At 44.6% G+C, this 16,298-nt stretch overlaps 1 protein-coding gene across 1 annotated transcript in view; it reads left to right on the top strand.

Annotated features, from left to right (window-relative positions):
• ILVBL (ilvB acetolactate synthase like) overlaps positions 1-16,298 on the top strand; it is a 790,151-nt gene that overhangs the window by 386,116 nt on the left and 387,737 nt on the right. The window contains exon 9 of the mRNA XM_044080826.1: positions 11,924-12,060. Within this exon, the coding sequence (XP_043936761.1) occupies positions 11,924-12,060 (137 nt within the window). The remainder of the gene's footprint in view (positions 1-11,923; positions 12,061-16,298) is intronic.

Here is a 16,298-nt window from a genome sequence, read left to right as displayed (position 1 = left end):
TCTTTCCAGGTGTGAAAAGAAAGGTAAAACTCTGCCATGGGCATACATTTTTCCACCCCACAAAGACCTTAATCTAAAGGTCAAAGAGGACGCAGGAAGATGTGGTTCAAAAATCTGAGTTCATACTAGGACACACGTGGAGACTTTTCCTCAAGGGGCAGAGAGGGAAATGATAATGGAAGACACCGCCCTCGGAGGCCTGCAGAACCAGGGCTCCTGGGAGCACTTTTTCAGGAGGCCTGATTTGCCCACCTCTGGAGGCATTTGGGGGTTGACTATCCCTGCACTGGAGAGCCTGGCAAACCATAACTTTCGATTTGTGGGTGCAGAGGATTATATCCAGAGGCTGTCCTATTCTCTTCAATCAACCCCCTCCCTTTATCAACAGAATCCCAGAAGTCCCACCCAGTCAAAAAGAGAAAGCAGTTAATCAGGTTCAAAAATTGCTTGAAAAAAAGTCATCCAAGAGGTCCCCCCAGACCAGAGAGGATCTGGAACTGTTATAACTTGATATTACTTGTGAACCTCTGCTATCTCTGTAAAAAACAAAAACAAAAAAAAAAATCTTGCTTTTTTCCCACTTTTCTGAGAGTTAAAAAAGTTCAGTTACAGGCTTGCTGTTCCTGAACTGTTTGAAAGTTTCTGTGAGGCCATTTTTGCTTGGGCTGAAGGAGGGTCTCTGTGTTCATCAGTGGCAGTGACTAACATTGAGCAGCTTCCCTGCCCCCCGGAGAGGTGGTTACTGACTTGAAACTGTAGTTTTATTGGCCACTAGGGGTCATTTCCATAACTCCTTCATCTTCCTCTCTTAAAACCTAGTTGCCTCGTGGTTTGAGCGTCTTTTCAGGCTTGTTGGCTGTTGGTGAAGCACCCTCCAAGAGGAAAACGCTGAGAGAAGAAGGGAGCCACTTTTGAGATTTTAAGTATTTTTCTCTGTTTATTTGCTAAGTTTTTCTGCATAGCTGCCTAGCTTGAGCATTTTCTGGCTTGTTAAACTTGATTTCTGTATTAGTAGCTGTATTTAGAGCACAACCAAAAGCTGTTTGCTGAATTTCCTGTTTGCACTTAATTTTAAATTGTTTTTTCTTAAAACTTGCATATTTTCTGTCCTTGACCTAGCACTCTTGTGTGGGGTCATTTACTGCACTGTTATAACTTGATATTACTTGTGAACCTCTGCTATCTCTGTAAAAAAACAAAACAAAAAAAAAATCTTGCTTTTTTCCCACTTTTCTGAGAGTTAAAAAAGTTCAGTTACAGGCTTGCTGTTCCTGAACTGTTTGAAAGTTTCTGTGAGGCCATTTTTGCTTGGGCTGAAGGAGGGTCTCTGTGTTCATCAGTGGCAGTGACTAACATTGAGCAGCTTCCCTGCCCCCCGGAGAGGTGGTTACTGACTTGAAACTGTAGTTTTATTGGCCACTAGGGGTCATTTCCATAACTCCTTCATTTGTCCTCAGAGGAGTGGTTTAAAGCAGTAACTTGTAGTTTATTGGCCATTTTGGGTCATTTCCTGTCTTTTCCAGCCCCCTGCTATAAAGCACGCTTTAGCGCGCATTAGCGCGATTTAGCCCGATTTAGCGCGGAGTTGCTACCGTTGCACACTAGGGCAGCAGCGGTTAAGCAGGTTTAAACTATTCGGGCTACCTAAAGTCCACTCTTCAAATTCTCCCTTAAAACTACCTTCCTCGAACTATACTACTGATCTAATCAGCTTATCCTATAATTAAAAAGATCATCTCTACTTAACTCCAAGTAGACTATTCTCTATCTGTTAAACGTAGCACTTGCTCCTACAGTACTTATTACCTTGATACGGCACTCTTGTCATAGATAGTACCCCAAAAAGGCAACCCCCCATTTCTCGGTCACCCACGTCCCCCGGAATCTTTTTAAAAGTTTTTTTGTCTATTCCTTCTAGCATGTCGAGGGATCAGTTGCTAGTGTCCTCTCCTGCTCAGCTGGTTAACCTGGGAATATTGAGGCAATGTTACAATTGCCTCATGTACACAGACAACCCTCTCCTCCTCCCACAAAACACAAATACATGCGAGAGATGCAACTATACGGCCAAACTGGAGGCTGAGCTCTCTCAACATAGGACTGGCAAGACCAGTCAGGAGGAGAAGGTTACCACACACACTATAGACCCAGTCTCACATAGTACCATTACAACCTCAAATCATACACATAAACACACAAAGACATACTGGAGGCTCTGATCAAAAATCTACCAAAACAGCAGAGGCCACCAAAGCAGACACCCAAACAACCACCACCTCAGAACACAACACCTGCAACACATAGACCTCACAGTCAGAGTGTCAAACAGTCACAACCCTTAAGGCCAAACACAATGCCAGACACACTAGTCATTGGTGACTCCATAGTCAGACACACTGACGTCCCGCCACCAGACTGAGTAAGGAGAAGGTCACAGTAAGCTGCCTGTCGGGCGCTAGAATCCGCCACATAACACAAGCACTCAGGTCTCTCAACAGCAGGTACAAATATGACTCAGTCATTGTCCACGCTGGTGTAAACGACCTGAGACGTACCTCCTTGGACTACATGAAAAGAGACATTGAGGAGCTCTCTGATTATGTAGCCCAGGCAGGTATGACCCTGACCTTGAGCAGTATCCTACCTTCACCAAGAATGATGCCACAATACAGAGATAAGATGATCAGCTTTAACAATTGGCTTAAACACTGGTGTCATTCAAAGGGGATCCAGTGTCTGTCTGCCTGGGATGACATGCTGGACAAGCCACGCTGCTCGCAAGGGACGGCTTGCACCTGTCACCCTGGGATTCTGGATATTGGCAAAGGCTCTTGCCACCCCATAGTGCCTTTTTAGGCAAGGCTCAAATTCTAAACCTACCACCCTAGAACACAAAAAGGAAAAAACTAAGGGTAATGCTGCTCAATGCCAGAAGTCTAAATCTCAAAATGCACGCACTCGAGGCCCTTCTCAGTATGGAGAACATCGATGTCTGTGCTGTGACAGAAACCTGGTTCAAGGCTCCTGAGAGCACCCCAGCGCTATCAGGTTTTACCTCATATCATGCCGGCCCCAAAATCCGGACAATACCAAGAAAGGTGGGGGTATCCATATTCATCAAGGACACCCACACCTCAAGACTGGTGGCAACGCACGATGCATCGGAGACCATCCAGGTGCAATTAACCATAGGCAAGACTGCTCTGCAAATTGTAGCATGTTACAGGCCACCCTCACAAACTCAGGAACCTCACATGGCCTTCCTGAAAACACTAGAGGGGATAAATGTATCACCAAACACCATCATACTAGGTGACTTCAATTACCCTAATATAGACTGGGAACACTACTCAAGCCCAAACACCCTAGCCCAAAAGTTCCTGGAATTCATAAACTCAAATGCCATGGAACAACTAGTCACCATCCCCACAAGAGGAGATAACATACTTGATCTCATCATCACGAACATGGGAGCACAATGTTCAACACCGGAGGTGTACCCTCACTGGTGAGATCAGACCACAAACTAATCTCGCTGGAGGTCCTCATCCCACCCCACCTGAAATAAAAAAGACCACAGTAAAGAACTTCTCAAAAGCCGACTTCACACTTCTAAAGACTAGTGTGGTCTCCTTTAAGGCCCCGAGCCATGGAAAACAGTACTCAAGCCGCTGAATCACTTACAAATGCCTTCTACCAGCACCTGCAGGACTGCATGGATAAGGCAATCCCAAGCAAAACAAAGACTCTTTGTACCAAAGGCAAGCGTCCAGTCTGGTGGACCCCAGCCATAAACAAACTCTACAACAAAAGGAGGAAGCTACTACAAGATAGAGCAAAATCCTTAAAAGGTAAGACACCCTTGATCACTATAAGTAAAAACTAAGAGCTCTCATAAAATCATCCAAAGCAAATTTCGAGAGAAAAATAGCTAAAGACTCAAAAGACAATCATAAGGCCTTCTTTAGCTATGTTAGAAACCTGGGAGGAAACTCCCAGATATGCTCAGAGCTAGTTCAAAATGATGTGAAGATTACTGATCCTACAGCCATTGCCAACATACTGGCTGACAGGTTCAGTGCAAACTTCTCCCCTCCCCTGCAAAAGGAGAGATATCTATACCAAACGATTGCAGCCCCCAAACATCTCCAGCGCCCAAGTGAGAACTGCTCTCTCCAAAGCAAAAAACACAGCATCCATGGGACCTGATGGTGTCTCCGGCTGTGTGCTCCATGAACTCAATGAGGAATTAAACCCACAGCTAGGACAGCTGTTTAATCAAAGTCTTACCTCTGGATACGCACTCCAGGAGTGGCGCACTGCAACTGTGGTACCACTTCACAAAGGCGGTGCCTCCACCGACCCTGGAAATTACCGCCCATTAGCTTGACAAGCCTTATCTGCAAAGCCATGGAGAGGATCATAATGGACCTCATAAATAAAGACATAGGGAATTTGCAGACTTTGGATCCAACCCAGTTTGGCTTTGTCAAAGGCAGATCATGCCTTTTAAACTTGGTTGACTTTTCAAACAGTCACCAAAGCCATTGATGAGGGAAAGGCAGTCCATACAGCCTACCTCGATCTGGCTAAGGCCTTCGATACAATACCCCACTCGGGTATCATTGAAAAACTCATCAGCTTAAATGTCAACCCATACATCACAAGATGGGTTGCAAACTGGCTGAGTGACAGAACCCACAGGGTCAGAGTTGCTGGCGCCATGTCAGACTCAAAGCCTGTCACAAGTGGTGTCCCACAGGGCTCAGTCCTGGGCCCACTCTTGTTTGGCATCTACTTTTCCAAGTACAAGCAAACACAGGAGGGTTATGGCTGACAAAGTTTGCAGATGACTGCAAACTGGGCCATAGTAGAAAACACATCTGATACAGATATCCTTCAGAAGGGTCTCACAGAAACGGATAACTGGTGCCAGAGCCACGGCCTAAAGTTAAATGCCAAAAATGCATAGTCATACCCTTCGGGAAAAACAAGGTTACCCCTAGCTACCAAATAGGTGGCAATCCACTGAGCACAGAAGAAGTTATCAGGGACCTGGGGACCCAGGTTGATAGTAGTCTGTCATTCGACACCCATGTAGCTAAAGTAGTTAGGAAGACCTTCTACATTGCCCACCTTATCATGAAGGGATTCTCATCTAGATCAAGGGAGGTCATAGTCTCCCTTTACTCATCACTCATCAGACCAATGATTGAGTACAATGCCCCATTCGGAATGTATCTGACCCGACACTTGCAGCAGCTGGAGAGGCCACAAAAGTTCCTCACCAAAAGGATAAAGGGTCTCAAAATCTGTCCTATGCTGCCCGACTGAAAGAACTCCAGCTCTATTCAGTCGCCACCGCTTGCTCAGAGGTGACCTTTGCCTAACATACAAGGCCATGTCAAACCCAGATTTGATGAATATGCTTCACCTCAAAAATCTAGATCCATCAGAGCCACAAGGGCGGGAGACTTAAACCTTGACACGGCTATTAATAGGACGTGCTGGAGGGATAGATTCATCACCCAAAGACTCCCTATGCTGTGGAACAAAATCCCGGTACATGTAAGGCAGAGCACCTCGCTGGCCTTGTTCAAGAGAAATCTTGACCAATGGATGGGAGATCACAGATATACCCCAGGGATTACCTCAGTGTCACTGCTCGACAGAGGCACAGCAAAATAATGGGTATAGTTCCCCATACTAAAGAGGTGGCGTAAGCCACAAAACAATGGGCTAGGCTTGTAAATGCCCTCGGGCAGATAGCCTAGTATGAACCTATGAACCTATGAACCTATGAACATTATGGTGAGTACAATACATCTTTTTTATTAAAAACTTATGGCCAACAACCAGTTAAATGCCTTAAAATTGCAGCAGAGAAGCAGAGTAACAGATGTATCTTAGCAGCTTGAAGTGCTTTCTGGCAGCACAAAAGCAGTGATTACAAAGGCTAAAGCCTGATGATAGTATACAGAGGTCTACAGAACTGTGGCAAGAGGTATTGTAACAGTGTTGTATCATTGTGATTTATTAGTCTGTGAATAGCCTTATGTTACAGTGATGTATGTGTGGTAACACTAATGTTCAATACTACACTTGTCCTTAACTTGCAGTTTCAGCTGTAGAGTGTGTAAGCTATGCACCAGTAGTACTGAATCTGTGACAGTGATGGCGCCCCGCTACAACAGACCTGCCAACCCCTGCACTGTGCCCGAAGTTGTATTACACTGCTGTCATATACCTAGGTGTCCATGCGTGGGCTGGGCTGGCCTTTAATTAACTGGTGCCCTAGGCAAAAGGTCTCCCCAGCTCCCCCCACAACAGCCAGTGCTCCCATCCTGGTCTACCTACACCATCCAGTTTACTGGAAAAGTGCCCCTGCTAGAGCAGCGCCCTAGGCGGGCACATAGTTGGCCTATGCCTAAGGATGGCTATGTGTGTGGTTCAAGGAAGTGGTAACACTATTGGACATTTGTTTGCATTACTGATCTAGATTGTGCCGGCCTGCAATGGACAGCTGTGCACACAACCCCACCATCTGCGTTTCATATGGTTTGATTTTTTGCCATGAGGACACCTGTAGGAGACTTCTACACACTATTTTCGGGTATCATGCTCCTGTCCGCCCTCAACACCTGCTGTCAGGGAAGCCCTCAGCCCCATAGAGCTTCAAGTGTACCCCTGTGTTTTACATAACCCTGGCATATTCCTGCATGTGTCTGCCACATATATGTATCTGTGTGTGTGTGTTTGAGTGCGCGTGCTTGTGTTAGTGCTAACACACTGTATTCACATATAATCTGGCTAATGATATGGGCTATTTACTTCCTCAGTGTATGCATGTCCTTCAAGAGGATAAGCAGCACAGGTTAGTCAAGTTCCATCCAGCAGAGAACAAAGTTTTGCTACAGGCACTTATGACCTATGGGCAATGCCTGTTTAGTAGAGGATGCTCCAGTAGCCTTTACAGAATTATGTGCAAGATGCAGGGATCCAGGGCGTCACTCATTTTGATGAATCACACAACACAGCAATGTTGAAAACACGTCAACAACATAAGGAAGGCCTTGCAAAGGTACTTAATGTAAAGGTGAGGGGGATTTGCAGGTAGAGTGGGGCTACCACTCACTGCAACCACTACAAATGAGGAAACTGGTATCATACTAGGAGGTGTGGACATGGGTTGTGGGAGTGGCTGTGGCCAGAAGCTGCATATCTCATGTGGAGATCAAACAAGTTAGTAGTCAAACTGCATATAATATACAGAGACTCTGCCTAGTCTGATGTCAGTGAGCACATGCTAACAATTTTCTGTACTGCATATGTAAAGCATTGCTTCAGACTAGCTTTTGGGGTGGACACTGTCAGATATTTCATGTGTTGTTTATTTGCAGAACAAACCACTGCTGTGGTGTCACCTGTATAGGCTGGGCCAAGACAGCAAGCCAAGGTCAACACCAGCACAAGGTCTGGCTGCGATGCCAACACACTGCTCAAATCACAATCCAAGTACACTGTAAAACTATCTGCTTTCTTTCTGAGGATCCCTCACTCATTGCCTGCTACCACAGGGAATGCACAACATGGAGGCCCACCATTCCTGCTAAGGTGGGGGTTCCCATGCAAGTAAAAGCAGTGCCACTACTACCTGTTGGCCTGTGATGGCAGAGCACTACATAAGACACTGATGACCATTATACATCAGACCACTGGTGGTTCAGAATGCAGACTATTGTCACAGCCAGCTCAAGACTTGCATATGCAGATCAGTGAGTGAATAAACAGGGCTATAATCATTACACAGTCCTCAGCTACCAGCACCAACCAGGAGATGACTGGTGTCGTGCTTTCCCTCCAGATATAATGCTATCCAGCACTGCCAATGCCTGTGGGCAACAATGAAATTCAGGAATTATGCCATGATTCGACTCCTGTAGTCTTTTGTGGCAAATGTTGCATCCATGGCCACATCAGTGAGATTTTATCCAGTGCCACCATCTGCACATTATCTTCCATTGTTGCCTGTGACTGGAAGGATGAACAATACCATTGGTGTCATCAAAGGATGACCATCAAATGGAGCACAGTTTGCATCTGCCACAGTGCGAGTATCATCTTTTGACATTGGTAACAGAAGAAAACAGGCTGGAAGGAAAGCACTCAAATCCACAATTTTTTGAAGGTTTAATGGCACAGATAGAAATAAAGCATTTATTTCTATCTGTGTCATTAAACCTTGAAAAAATTGTGGATCTGAGTGCTTCCTTTCCAGCCTGTTTTCTTCTGTTCTTGGTGGTCATTGTGGTTGGAATCCCCATTTTTTATCATTTTTGTTGCTGTTTATGACATTGATCTCTTTCCTGTGACCTATTTCTCTACTTCCAATGACCAGTAACCCCACAAACCCCACTTGTGTAGATTGCCACATGTCCATATACCCTTGAGCACCTGTGAAAATGACCATGGCTGTGACCCTCACCTCCCTCCATTTTGTGTGATGCAAGTTGAGTTGTCTGATGCATAATGTGACTAAAGTATGCACTGTCCAGCATAGCCTGTACAGAACACTGTATGCATCATATGGTAGTGCGTAACAATACACAGCCACTGTGCACATGTTTAGGCCCACGTAGGTGAACCAGACATTTCTGCTTCACTTTCACTGCCATATACTGGGAATGTGCAGCTGCTGTTGCTTGCTGTCCTTCACCATCAAATGTTGCTCAAAGATGTTGTGCTGGAGGTTGCAACAGGTCCTCTTGTTGTGGATAGGAAGGATCCTGATAATGGCTGGACTGCTTCCTTCCTCGAGTTCATATTATGTAGCATGCATCGTGCTGTGAACAGCTGACAAGCTGCAGAAGGGGCAAACCTTAAATTCCTTTTTTGTCTCAGCAGGCCAGACACTTACTGTATTTCATTCTTAGTTTCGGTATGGTTAATATTGTATTGATGTTTAGCTGTACTTTGTGGTTATGTATAGGCTTCTTGAGTTAGGGCTCCAGGGGCAGTCTGCATCATATGCAACTCATTAAGGACATACAGTGAGGCAGCTGTGAAACATGTGGACATACTTTCTGTGGTTTTAGATATTTGTATGCACTAGTGTGCATATATTTATCCTACTAGGTGGCCCTGTGGATGTCACCAAGTAAGTGACAATACTGTTAACTTGTCTATTGTTTGTGGGAATTATGAACATAACTAAGGTACTGTGCATGCACATGGTCTGAACTCCTGTTCTTTGCACTTTACTTGGCACTTGTTGGAATGCTACCTCTTCCTGTTAATATAATGTTGTCTGTGTAAACCGGTTGGTGCCTTAATTGCCACATGGTTCCAATCTGTAGCTCCCAGCACTTCAGGAAGGCTGGCAATGTCATAAACGTCATGAGTCTTATTGGATTTGTCCCTTGCTGTGTTGGGGAAGCAGATATACTCATCCACATGTGCCAGCAGTTTCTCAAAGAATCTCCTGAATATTATATAGGCCAGTACATATGATACCCAATCCCCAGTTTATTTCTGAAAGGTTCCCCTTTCTAGAAAGGTACACACACCTTTTTTTATCTTTTGTTGTGGGAAATCTGCATTATTCTGGTTGGTTCCAGTCTGTGGTCCTTACAGGTCTTCCAATGCCCATGTAATGTCTCTGTCCACTCAGAAGTGGTCCAAGGGTTGCTGCCTTGTCAGATTGTGTGATGTTAGCCTTTGGTGGTACCACTGTTGATAGCACCATATTATGCCCTCAAGAGAACTTCTTTATGCTAAGTAAATGTTGCTGAGCAATAGCCGCTGCAGCACCAAGCATTTCAAAAAGATGTTATTGTTTAGCACAATCTAGTAGAGCCTGTTTAGGTTTAAAATTGGTGCTAGATGTTAGTTTCCACCCAAAGTACCAAATGCCTACTTAAAAGTACACACACAAGCTGAAAGTCTTGCATTTGTATTCTAGGATTATATTAATTTGCTGAATAATTTTTTTCAGAACAGATGATTTTTAAATGGTGGTCCAGTGCTGCTATTTATCATTATCAATAATTGTATTCCAATATTACCATAACATATTACACAATTTTCATGCACAATGCAGTCACACTTTGTCAGCTGTGGGGGGGGGGGGGGGTTGCCTTTTAACAAATATGTTCTGTAGCAGCCAGCATCCATTCTGTTATTCCAAGGAAGGTAATGGGACTTTTCAAAGCAGCTTTACCCATAGACGTTCAAGACAGTCATGCAGTAAAGGATATTCTTGTCATACCTGAAATGAGAATCAATCAGACTCTGTGCACTGCAGCTCTAGATTGGCATTCTGATGCATAAGAACTTTACCTGTAATTTTTAGAGTAGAGTGTGCTGAAGAAAATAGACCTTGTGAGTTCCAAAGAAAATGAGAGTATATGTGGTATTCATATGCACTTATCCAAGCAAGCTAATATGTCTAAAAGCTGCTGTATATAACTAGGTATATTCTTCTGCCATCAGATTTCCCTTGTGTTATGCCTACCTGACCATTAAGCATTGCTAAATAATGCACAAGAAATCCTAAATAAATGCATGATTTATTCAGTTAATACAGTTAATGAAATATGGATGAGAAGTTCAGCTGCCTTAACTGGCAGTCTGAGCCGTAAGTGTTGTGTGCAGCTCATTTTTTTCTTTTACATGGATGTTGCAGGATCACCCTACTGAAAGTCTTCATGTCTTCATACAGTACAATGTACCACAAAGACAGCTGACAAACAATGTGGTGGAGCAGCTGTTGTATGTTCATAGTTTAATAGGTTAGTACTAGGCTAACTGCCCTTGCGAGCCATTTTAAGCCTAAAGGTAGCACCATGTTTACATGGAATACAGTTATTGATAATGATAAATAGCAGCACTGGACTACCATTTAAAAATCATCTGTTCTAAAAAAAATTATTCAGCAAATGAATATAATCCTAGAATACAAATGCAAGACTTTCAGCTTGTGTGTGTACTTTTAAGTAGGCATGTTTTCTATGTATTTCTTAAAATGTAAGATGAGGCTGGAAGAGCAACATTGGTCTCTTCTAGTCTGCAGTCATGGTATGTAGCAATCTGGACTTCATATGCAACATTCATTTTTTTTATCTGCTATTAGTCCATGGTTGTACAGGCAAAAATTCCACCATCAACTCTGCAGTGTACTTCACAATTCACATGTTTACTGTCTGTACTATGAATCCCCAATTGTTGACCTGCTATTGGCTCATGGCATACCTCTAAACTGGACAGATTTTTGTCTCCTACTTTTGGCCCATTCCTCATAAAATTTGTAGTTTTCTGACAAATCACTGTAATGATCTGAAGACTGGAAGTTACTAATGACATGCAATTGAGTTTCAGGCTTCAAATTAGTCAGAAAATGTATGTTAAAACAAACTCTGTCACTCTAGCAACTTTCTAAGTTTATAAGACCAATATTTAAAATACGTTCCTATTTTTGGGCCTTTGTCCAGATTTCTTGCACTAAAAGGTTGAGAGATGTATATGGCTCACGCAGGTGAGTTACACAGGGTTCTGGTATGTGGTTTGGACCACATACTATCCCTACACATTTATGGACCATGACCGTCTTTAGCAGTGTTGTCCTAAGAATTTGTTGATGTATGCAAGGGTAAACTAGCTGTATGGAACAATATGCAAGCCACAAATACCCAAGGGATGTACTAGTAGTCAGTAGTGGATTTGAATGTGGACTAGCTTTGGGTCACTCATAATCCTTTCTTTCCATCAGATTATTTTATAAGTAAAGTCTCAAGGAGAACAAATTGAAAATTTGACAAATCAAGTTTCTTATGATATATTAGAGTTTCTGTATGAAATCTCATTTTTATTGAATGAAATGGTAAAAAGACTAACTTTTATCTGTCTGATTGACTTTCTATTCTAGGGCAGCACTAGAATCTCTTGGTATCCCTTGTTTCCTAGGAGGGATGGCACGTGGAATGTTAGGAAGAGAATCACCAATCCACATTCGCCAGAACCGCAGAGATGCATTAAAGGAGGCAGACCTGGTTGTCCTAGCAGGTAGGCGCTCAGCTGCTGCTGTCTGAAACTTTTTTTTTTTTCTTCATGTTGCAGTTCCATATTTACTACTACAATTTAGTGTTACCCTGTAGGTAACTGTTTCTTGGACATCTAGCTGTGAGTTAAAAAAGGCATCTTCTGAGCAAGAAGAGAGGCCAAATTAAAAGAAATCTGCAACGCAGTAGCCCATTTAACAAAAGAATTTACAAAGTAGCATTTAACCTGAATTTACCAATGTTACAAAGGAGCAATAGTGAAAAGGTTCATTATAGAAGAGTAGTGAAAAAAGTATGCAAGAAAAGAGCAATTTAATCAGTGGTGTGTGTATATTAAAGGATGCTTTAACACATGCAGAATATGCATAACTCCAGGGACTAATCCAGTAAATTAATATGCTGTAACACACTGGAAAAGATGCCTAGGAGTTTGGTTTAGAAATATTAATAGCCTGACTAGCAATGTAATAAGCAGTACCAAAAACACATCCATTAAATAACATAGAAAGTGTGGAAACCTAGAAACATTTACGAATTGAATAGGGAAATTGGTTATACAAATGTTTTCGGTGAGGTCTGAATGTAAAAAGCCTGTTAAAAAAAATGTTGCTTCCTTGTAATCATCTATTTTATATCCTCAGCTGCTCCAGGAAAAAAAATCATTTTAGCCAGAAGGTGCTTTAATCAGGATTTGACAAAAAGGAGAAACTTGTCTTAATGTTTTTCTTTTGGTTTTTCCCGGTTAGGGATCACCACAGCGGAACTCTGGTCCGCTAATGATTGGCAGTCGATTTTTATGGTGCCGAGGTGCCAGCCCGACGCCCAACCTTCAACGAAGGCACGCCCATTCATGCCACTCGACCGCAGGGAGGACATGCAGACTTCACACACAGAAGGCGCTCCAACTGAGAATTGAACTGGAGAACCTCTTGCTGTGAGGTGACAACGCTACCGGTGCACCACCGTGGCTTATAAAAACTTGTCTTAATACTAATTTATATTCCAAAGGGATGTCTGAAAAGAACTATTTTCAACAGTTTTGCAAGGTAAAGTCTTGCTTATTCCTGCCAGTTTAAAGAATATCTTGAAAATGTAATAATTTTATGTACACTAGTCTACAGCAATCATAAGCAGACTTTGTGCAGAGTAGTGTCTGTGCCCCCCCCCCCCCCCCCAAAATGACATGTAGTAGGTTGGTAGAGTCATGTTTTTCAGTCAGGCCTTTGAAGAGGTGGTTATTATAGCTACAAGAATCACTGCTGAATGTAGCATTAAAACTGTCAACCTCGCAGGCTGAAATCATTGTTTGAGACTTCTCAGTCCTGGAAACAACACCTCTCAACTTTCCAGATTTTTGCAGCATGTCCAGGTTTTCTACCCATATTTTTGGTCTGTTCCTCATAAAATTGGTGGATGTTATGTGGTCCAATCTCGCCTACATTCTTACTCACGGGTTTTCTAGCACGAAGTCTCTAATTGGCTGGGCTAACCTGGTATCCCATGTTGCACCACTCCATAGCCCCAGATCTCGTTTGCCGTTCGTGTAGCTAGGACGTGGTCTCGCTTGGCTGTGGCTAAGTAGCTTTAAAACTTTTTTTTCTCACTGAAAATCATGTTTTTCCTCACAAAAGCTATTTTAATAGCGGACTGCTTGTTGTTTAGTGTATTTTTTGTGATGTGAGTGATTTGTTTTGTGGTATCCCTGCTCCTATGTGCTAGGCCCGTTTAAGTTAGAGGACCTAGTCCTCCCTCCGTTGTATAGTTTGTCTGTTCCTGTGAAAGGAAAGCGTTTTTTTTTTTTCCTTGCTTCTGTGTGTGTGTACATTAGTCGTGTCAGAATCGTTTAACTTGGAGATTCTTGTCAGTAGTTGTTAGCGGTAGTTTCCCGCCTTAACCGTTGTTGGCCTAAGGTTCTGTTTCTGTTGTGTTGTGTACTGTGCTTTTTTTTGATATGTCAAAGGATCAAAAGAAACACAAACCCTCCTGGGTTTAAGAAGTGTTCTAAATGCAGCTACAAGATGTCCATAACAGATGGACATTCCGTTTGTGTATACTGCCTGGGGGCTATACATTTACAAGAGTCCTGTAGCTTTTGTCATGCATTCAGCCCAAGGGTGCTACAGGAAAGAAAAAATAAACTTATACTGAAGGGTCCTTTAAAGCCTTCCTTTGAGGAGTCCTTGGATTCTTCCTCTGGTTCACAGACTAAAGCCAAGACTTTTAAGGCTAAGAAGAGATCTCCGACTCCATCTGTTTCATCGGAGCCACCGGAGAAGACTACCAAATTGGATTCTACCTCCTCAGCTCCCTTGTCCTCGGGGCCGCAGGAGGTAGCTGTGGTTCTTGAATCAGCCTCGGCTCCAATCCTGTTAGAGCCCATTCAGAGCCGGTCTCCTAGTGTCAGTCAAGGATCTCCAGATGGGAGATCACAGTCACCTTCTCTCTCCTCCAAATCCTTCAGACTCTCTGTTTTGGATGTGGATAGGGTGGTCCAGAGGCTCCTGCAGTCGCCTGCGTTGGCAAAATTATTTTCGGCTCCGACCCAGTCAGCTCCGGAGCCAGTCCCGATGGGTGCACCGATGTTTCCTCCTCCGAGCACCTCCTTGTCTTCGGAGCCGGAGTGTTCTGCTCCGGGTGATGTTCTGCCGGCTCCGATACCTCTTAAGGCTTTATAGGTGCCGACGTCTGCTCCTACTATGTCGGCTCCGTCCTCTGGTTTTGGAACCCGGGTTTTCCTCTGTTGGACCCGAGGGGGATACATCGGGACTTTTGTCGGTTCCGAGCCTCCCTCTCGACGCTTCGGCTCGGGGAACTTTGGCTCCGGCCTTGGCCTCAGAGGTTGGTCGATCCTTGGATTCAGGGGGACCCGCCTTCGAGGCCATGAGGAGAGCACTGGCCAGATCTTCAGTGACATCACCCGGATTGGTCATTCCATCCCCTTCCACACCGGCGAGAGCCTCTGATGTCCCCCTATCGGTTGACGGCGGAGCCCCAAGGTCTGGGGATACCCCCATGAGTGGTCCCCAGCTTTCTGAGGGCCCCTTGGAGTCTGTGCCTGAGGAGCCCCCAAGAAAGAAGTCGTGCAAGAGGAAGCACATAGACTCCCAGGATGAGTCTCTCACCTCTGATACCGACCTCGAAGAGTCAGAGGGGTCCCCCAAGTCGTCCTCCGATGACGTCTCTTTCTCCGACATCCTGGAGATTTTGAGGCAGAGAGGCGGCTGGTCATCCAAAACCCCCTCTGAGGAGGAGTCTGTATTCCTCAAGGCCTTTGGGGCTCAACTCTCCGCCTCCTGGGTGTCTCCACCCTTCGATGAGCTCCTAGATTTGATCTGTCGAAGGGCATGGGATATTCCTGACTCGGTGGAACCTGTACCCAGATGCCCTAATAAATTTCTTTCAGCTCCCCCTGGGAAAGAGTTCCTGTCCAAAGGGGTTTCTGTGGATGCCATGGTGGTGGCGGTGGCCACTCAGCAGGAAGTAGCTGAGTCTTCTTCCTCTATCCAGCCTCCTAACAAGGAGTCCAGGAGTATGGATCGGTACGGGAAGCGTACCCTGTCTTCAGCGACCTTCACACTTCGGTCTCTGAACTATCTTTGTCATTTTACTCGGCTCCAGAGAGATCTCCTTAAAGAGTTAGGAGATACTCTAACGGGTAACGTATCTGAGGCATTAACACAGACAGTTAACGCCCAGTTGTCTACTCTTGGCTAGATTGTCAACTCGTCCATGAGGCTCATATTTTATGCAGGCGAGGGGGCGAGCAGGGCAGGTAGCTCAGGTGTAGCCCTTAGGAGGCAAACCTGGATGTGCCTGCGTCATTTCGCGGAGGCCTTCAAGTCTTCCTTCACTGACGCCCCCTTTGATGGGTCCTCAGTCTTTGAGACCAAAGTGAAAGACACCCTCACCAGATGCGAGCAAGAGGGAAAGACCCTGTCTGCCGTAGGGGTCCATTTTTCCCTCTCATCTAGGCCTTACCCCAAGGCTCAGAGGGGAGGAAAAATGTGGTTCAAAAAGTCACAGAAGTCTTTCCCTGCCAGTCAAGATGAGTCCCCCTCCAGAGGCAGAGGAGGGGGTGGCTATTCTGGGAGACGACGCCCTAGGGGCAGAGGAGGCCCTCGCAATTTGGGAGACCGTGATTCCTTTCGCGGGCCTTCCTATCATCATTCCTGATGTATTGCCCGACTGTGCTATTCTGGAGCCAGTCGGGGGCCGCATTTCGTTGTACCTGGAAGCCTGGGC

The sequence above is a fragment of the Protopterus annectens genome, chromosome 8.part0 (genome assembly GCF_019279795.1).
Source record: "Protopterus annectens isolate FY-2018-M chromosome 8.part0, PAN1.0, whole genome shotgun sequence".
NCBI lineage: Eukaryota > Metazoa > Chordata > Ceratodontiformes > Protopteridae > Protopterus > Protopterus annectens.
This window is presented reverse-complemented; position numbering and strand designations above follow the sequence as displayed.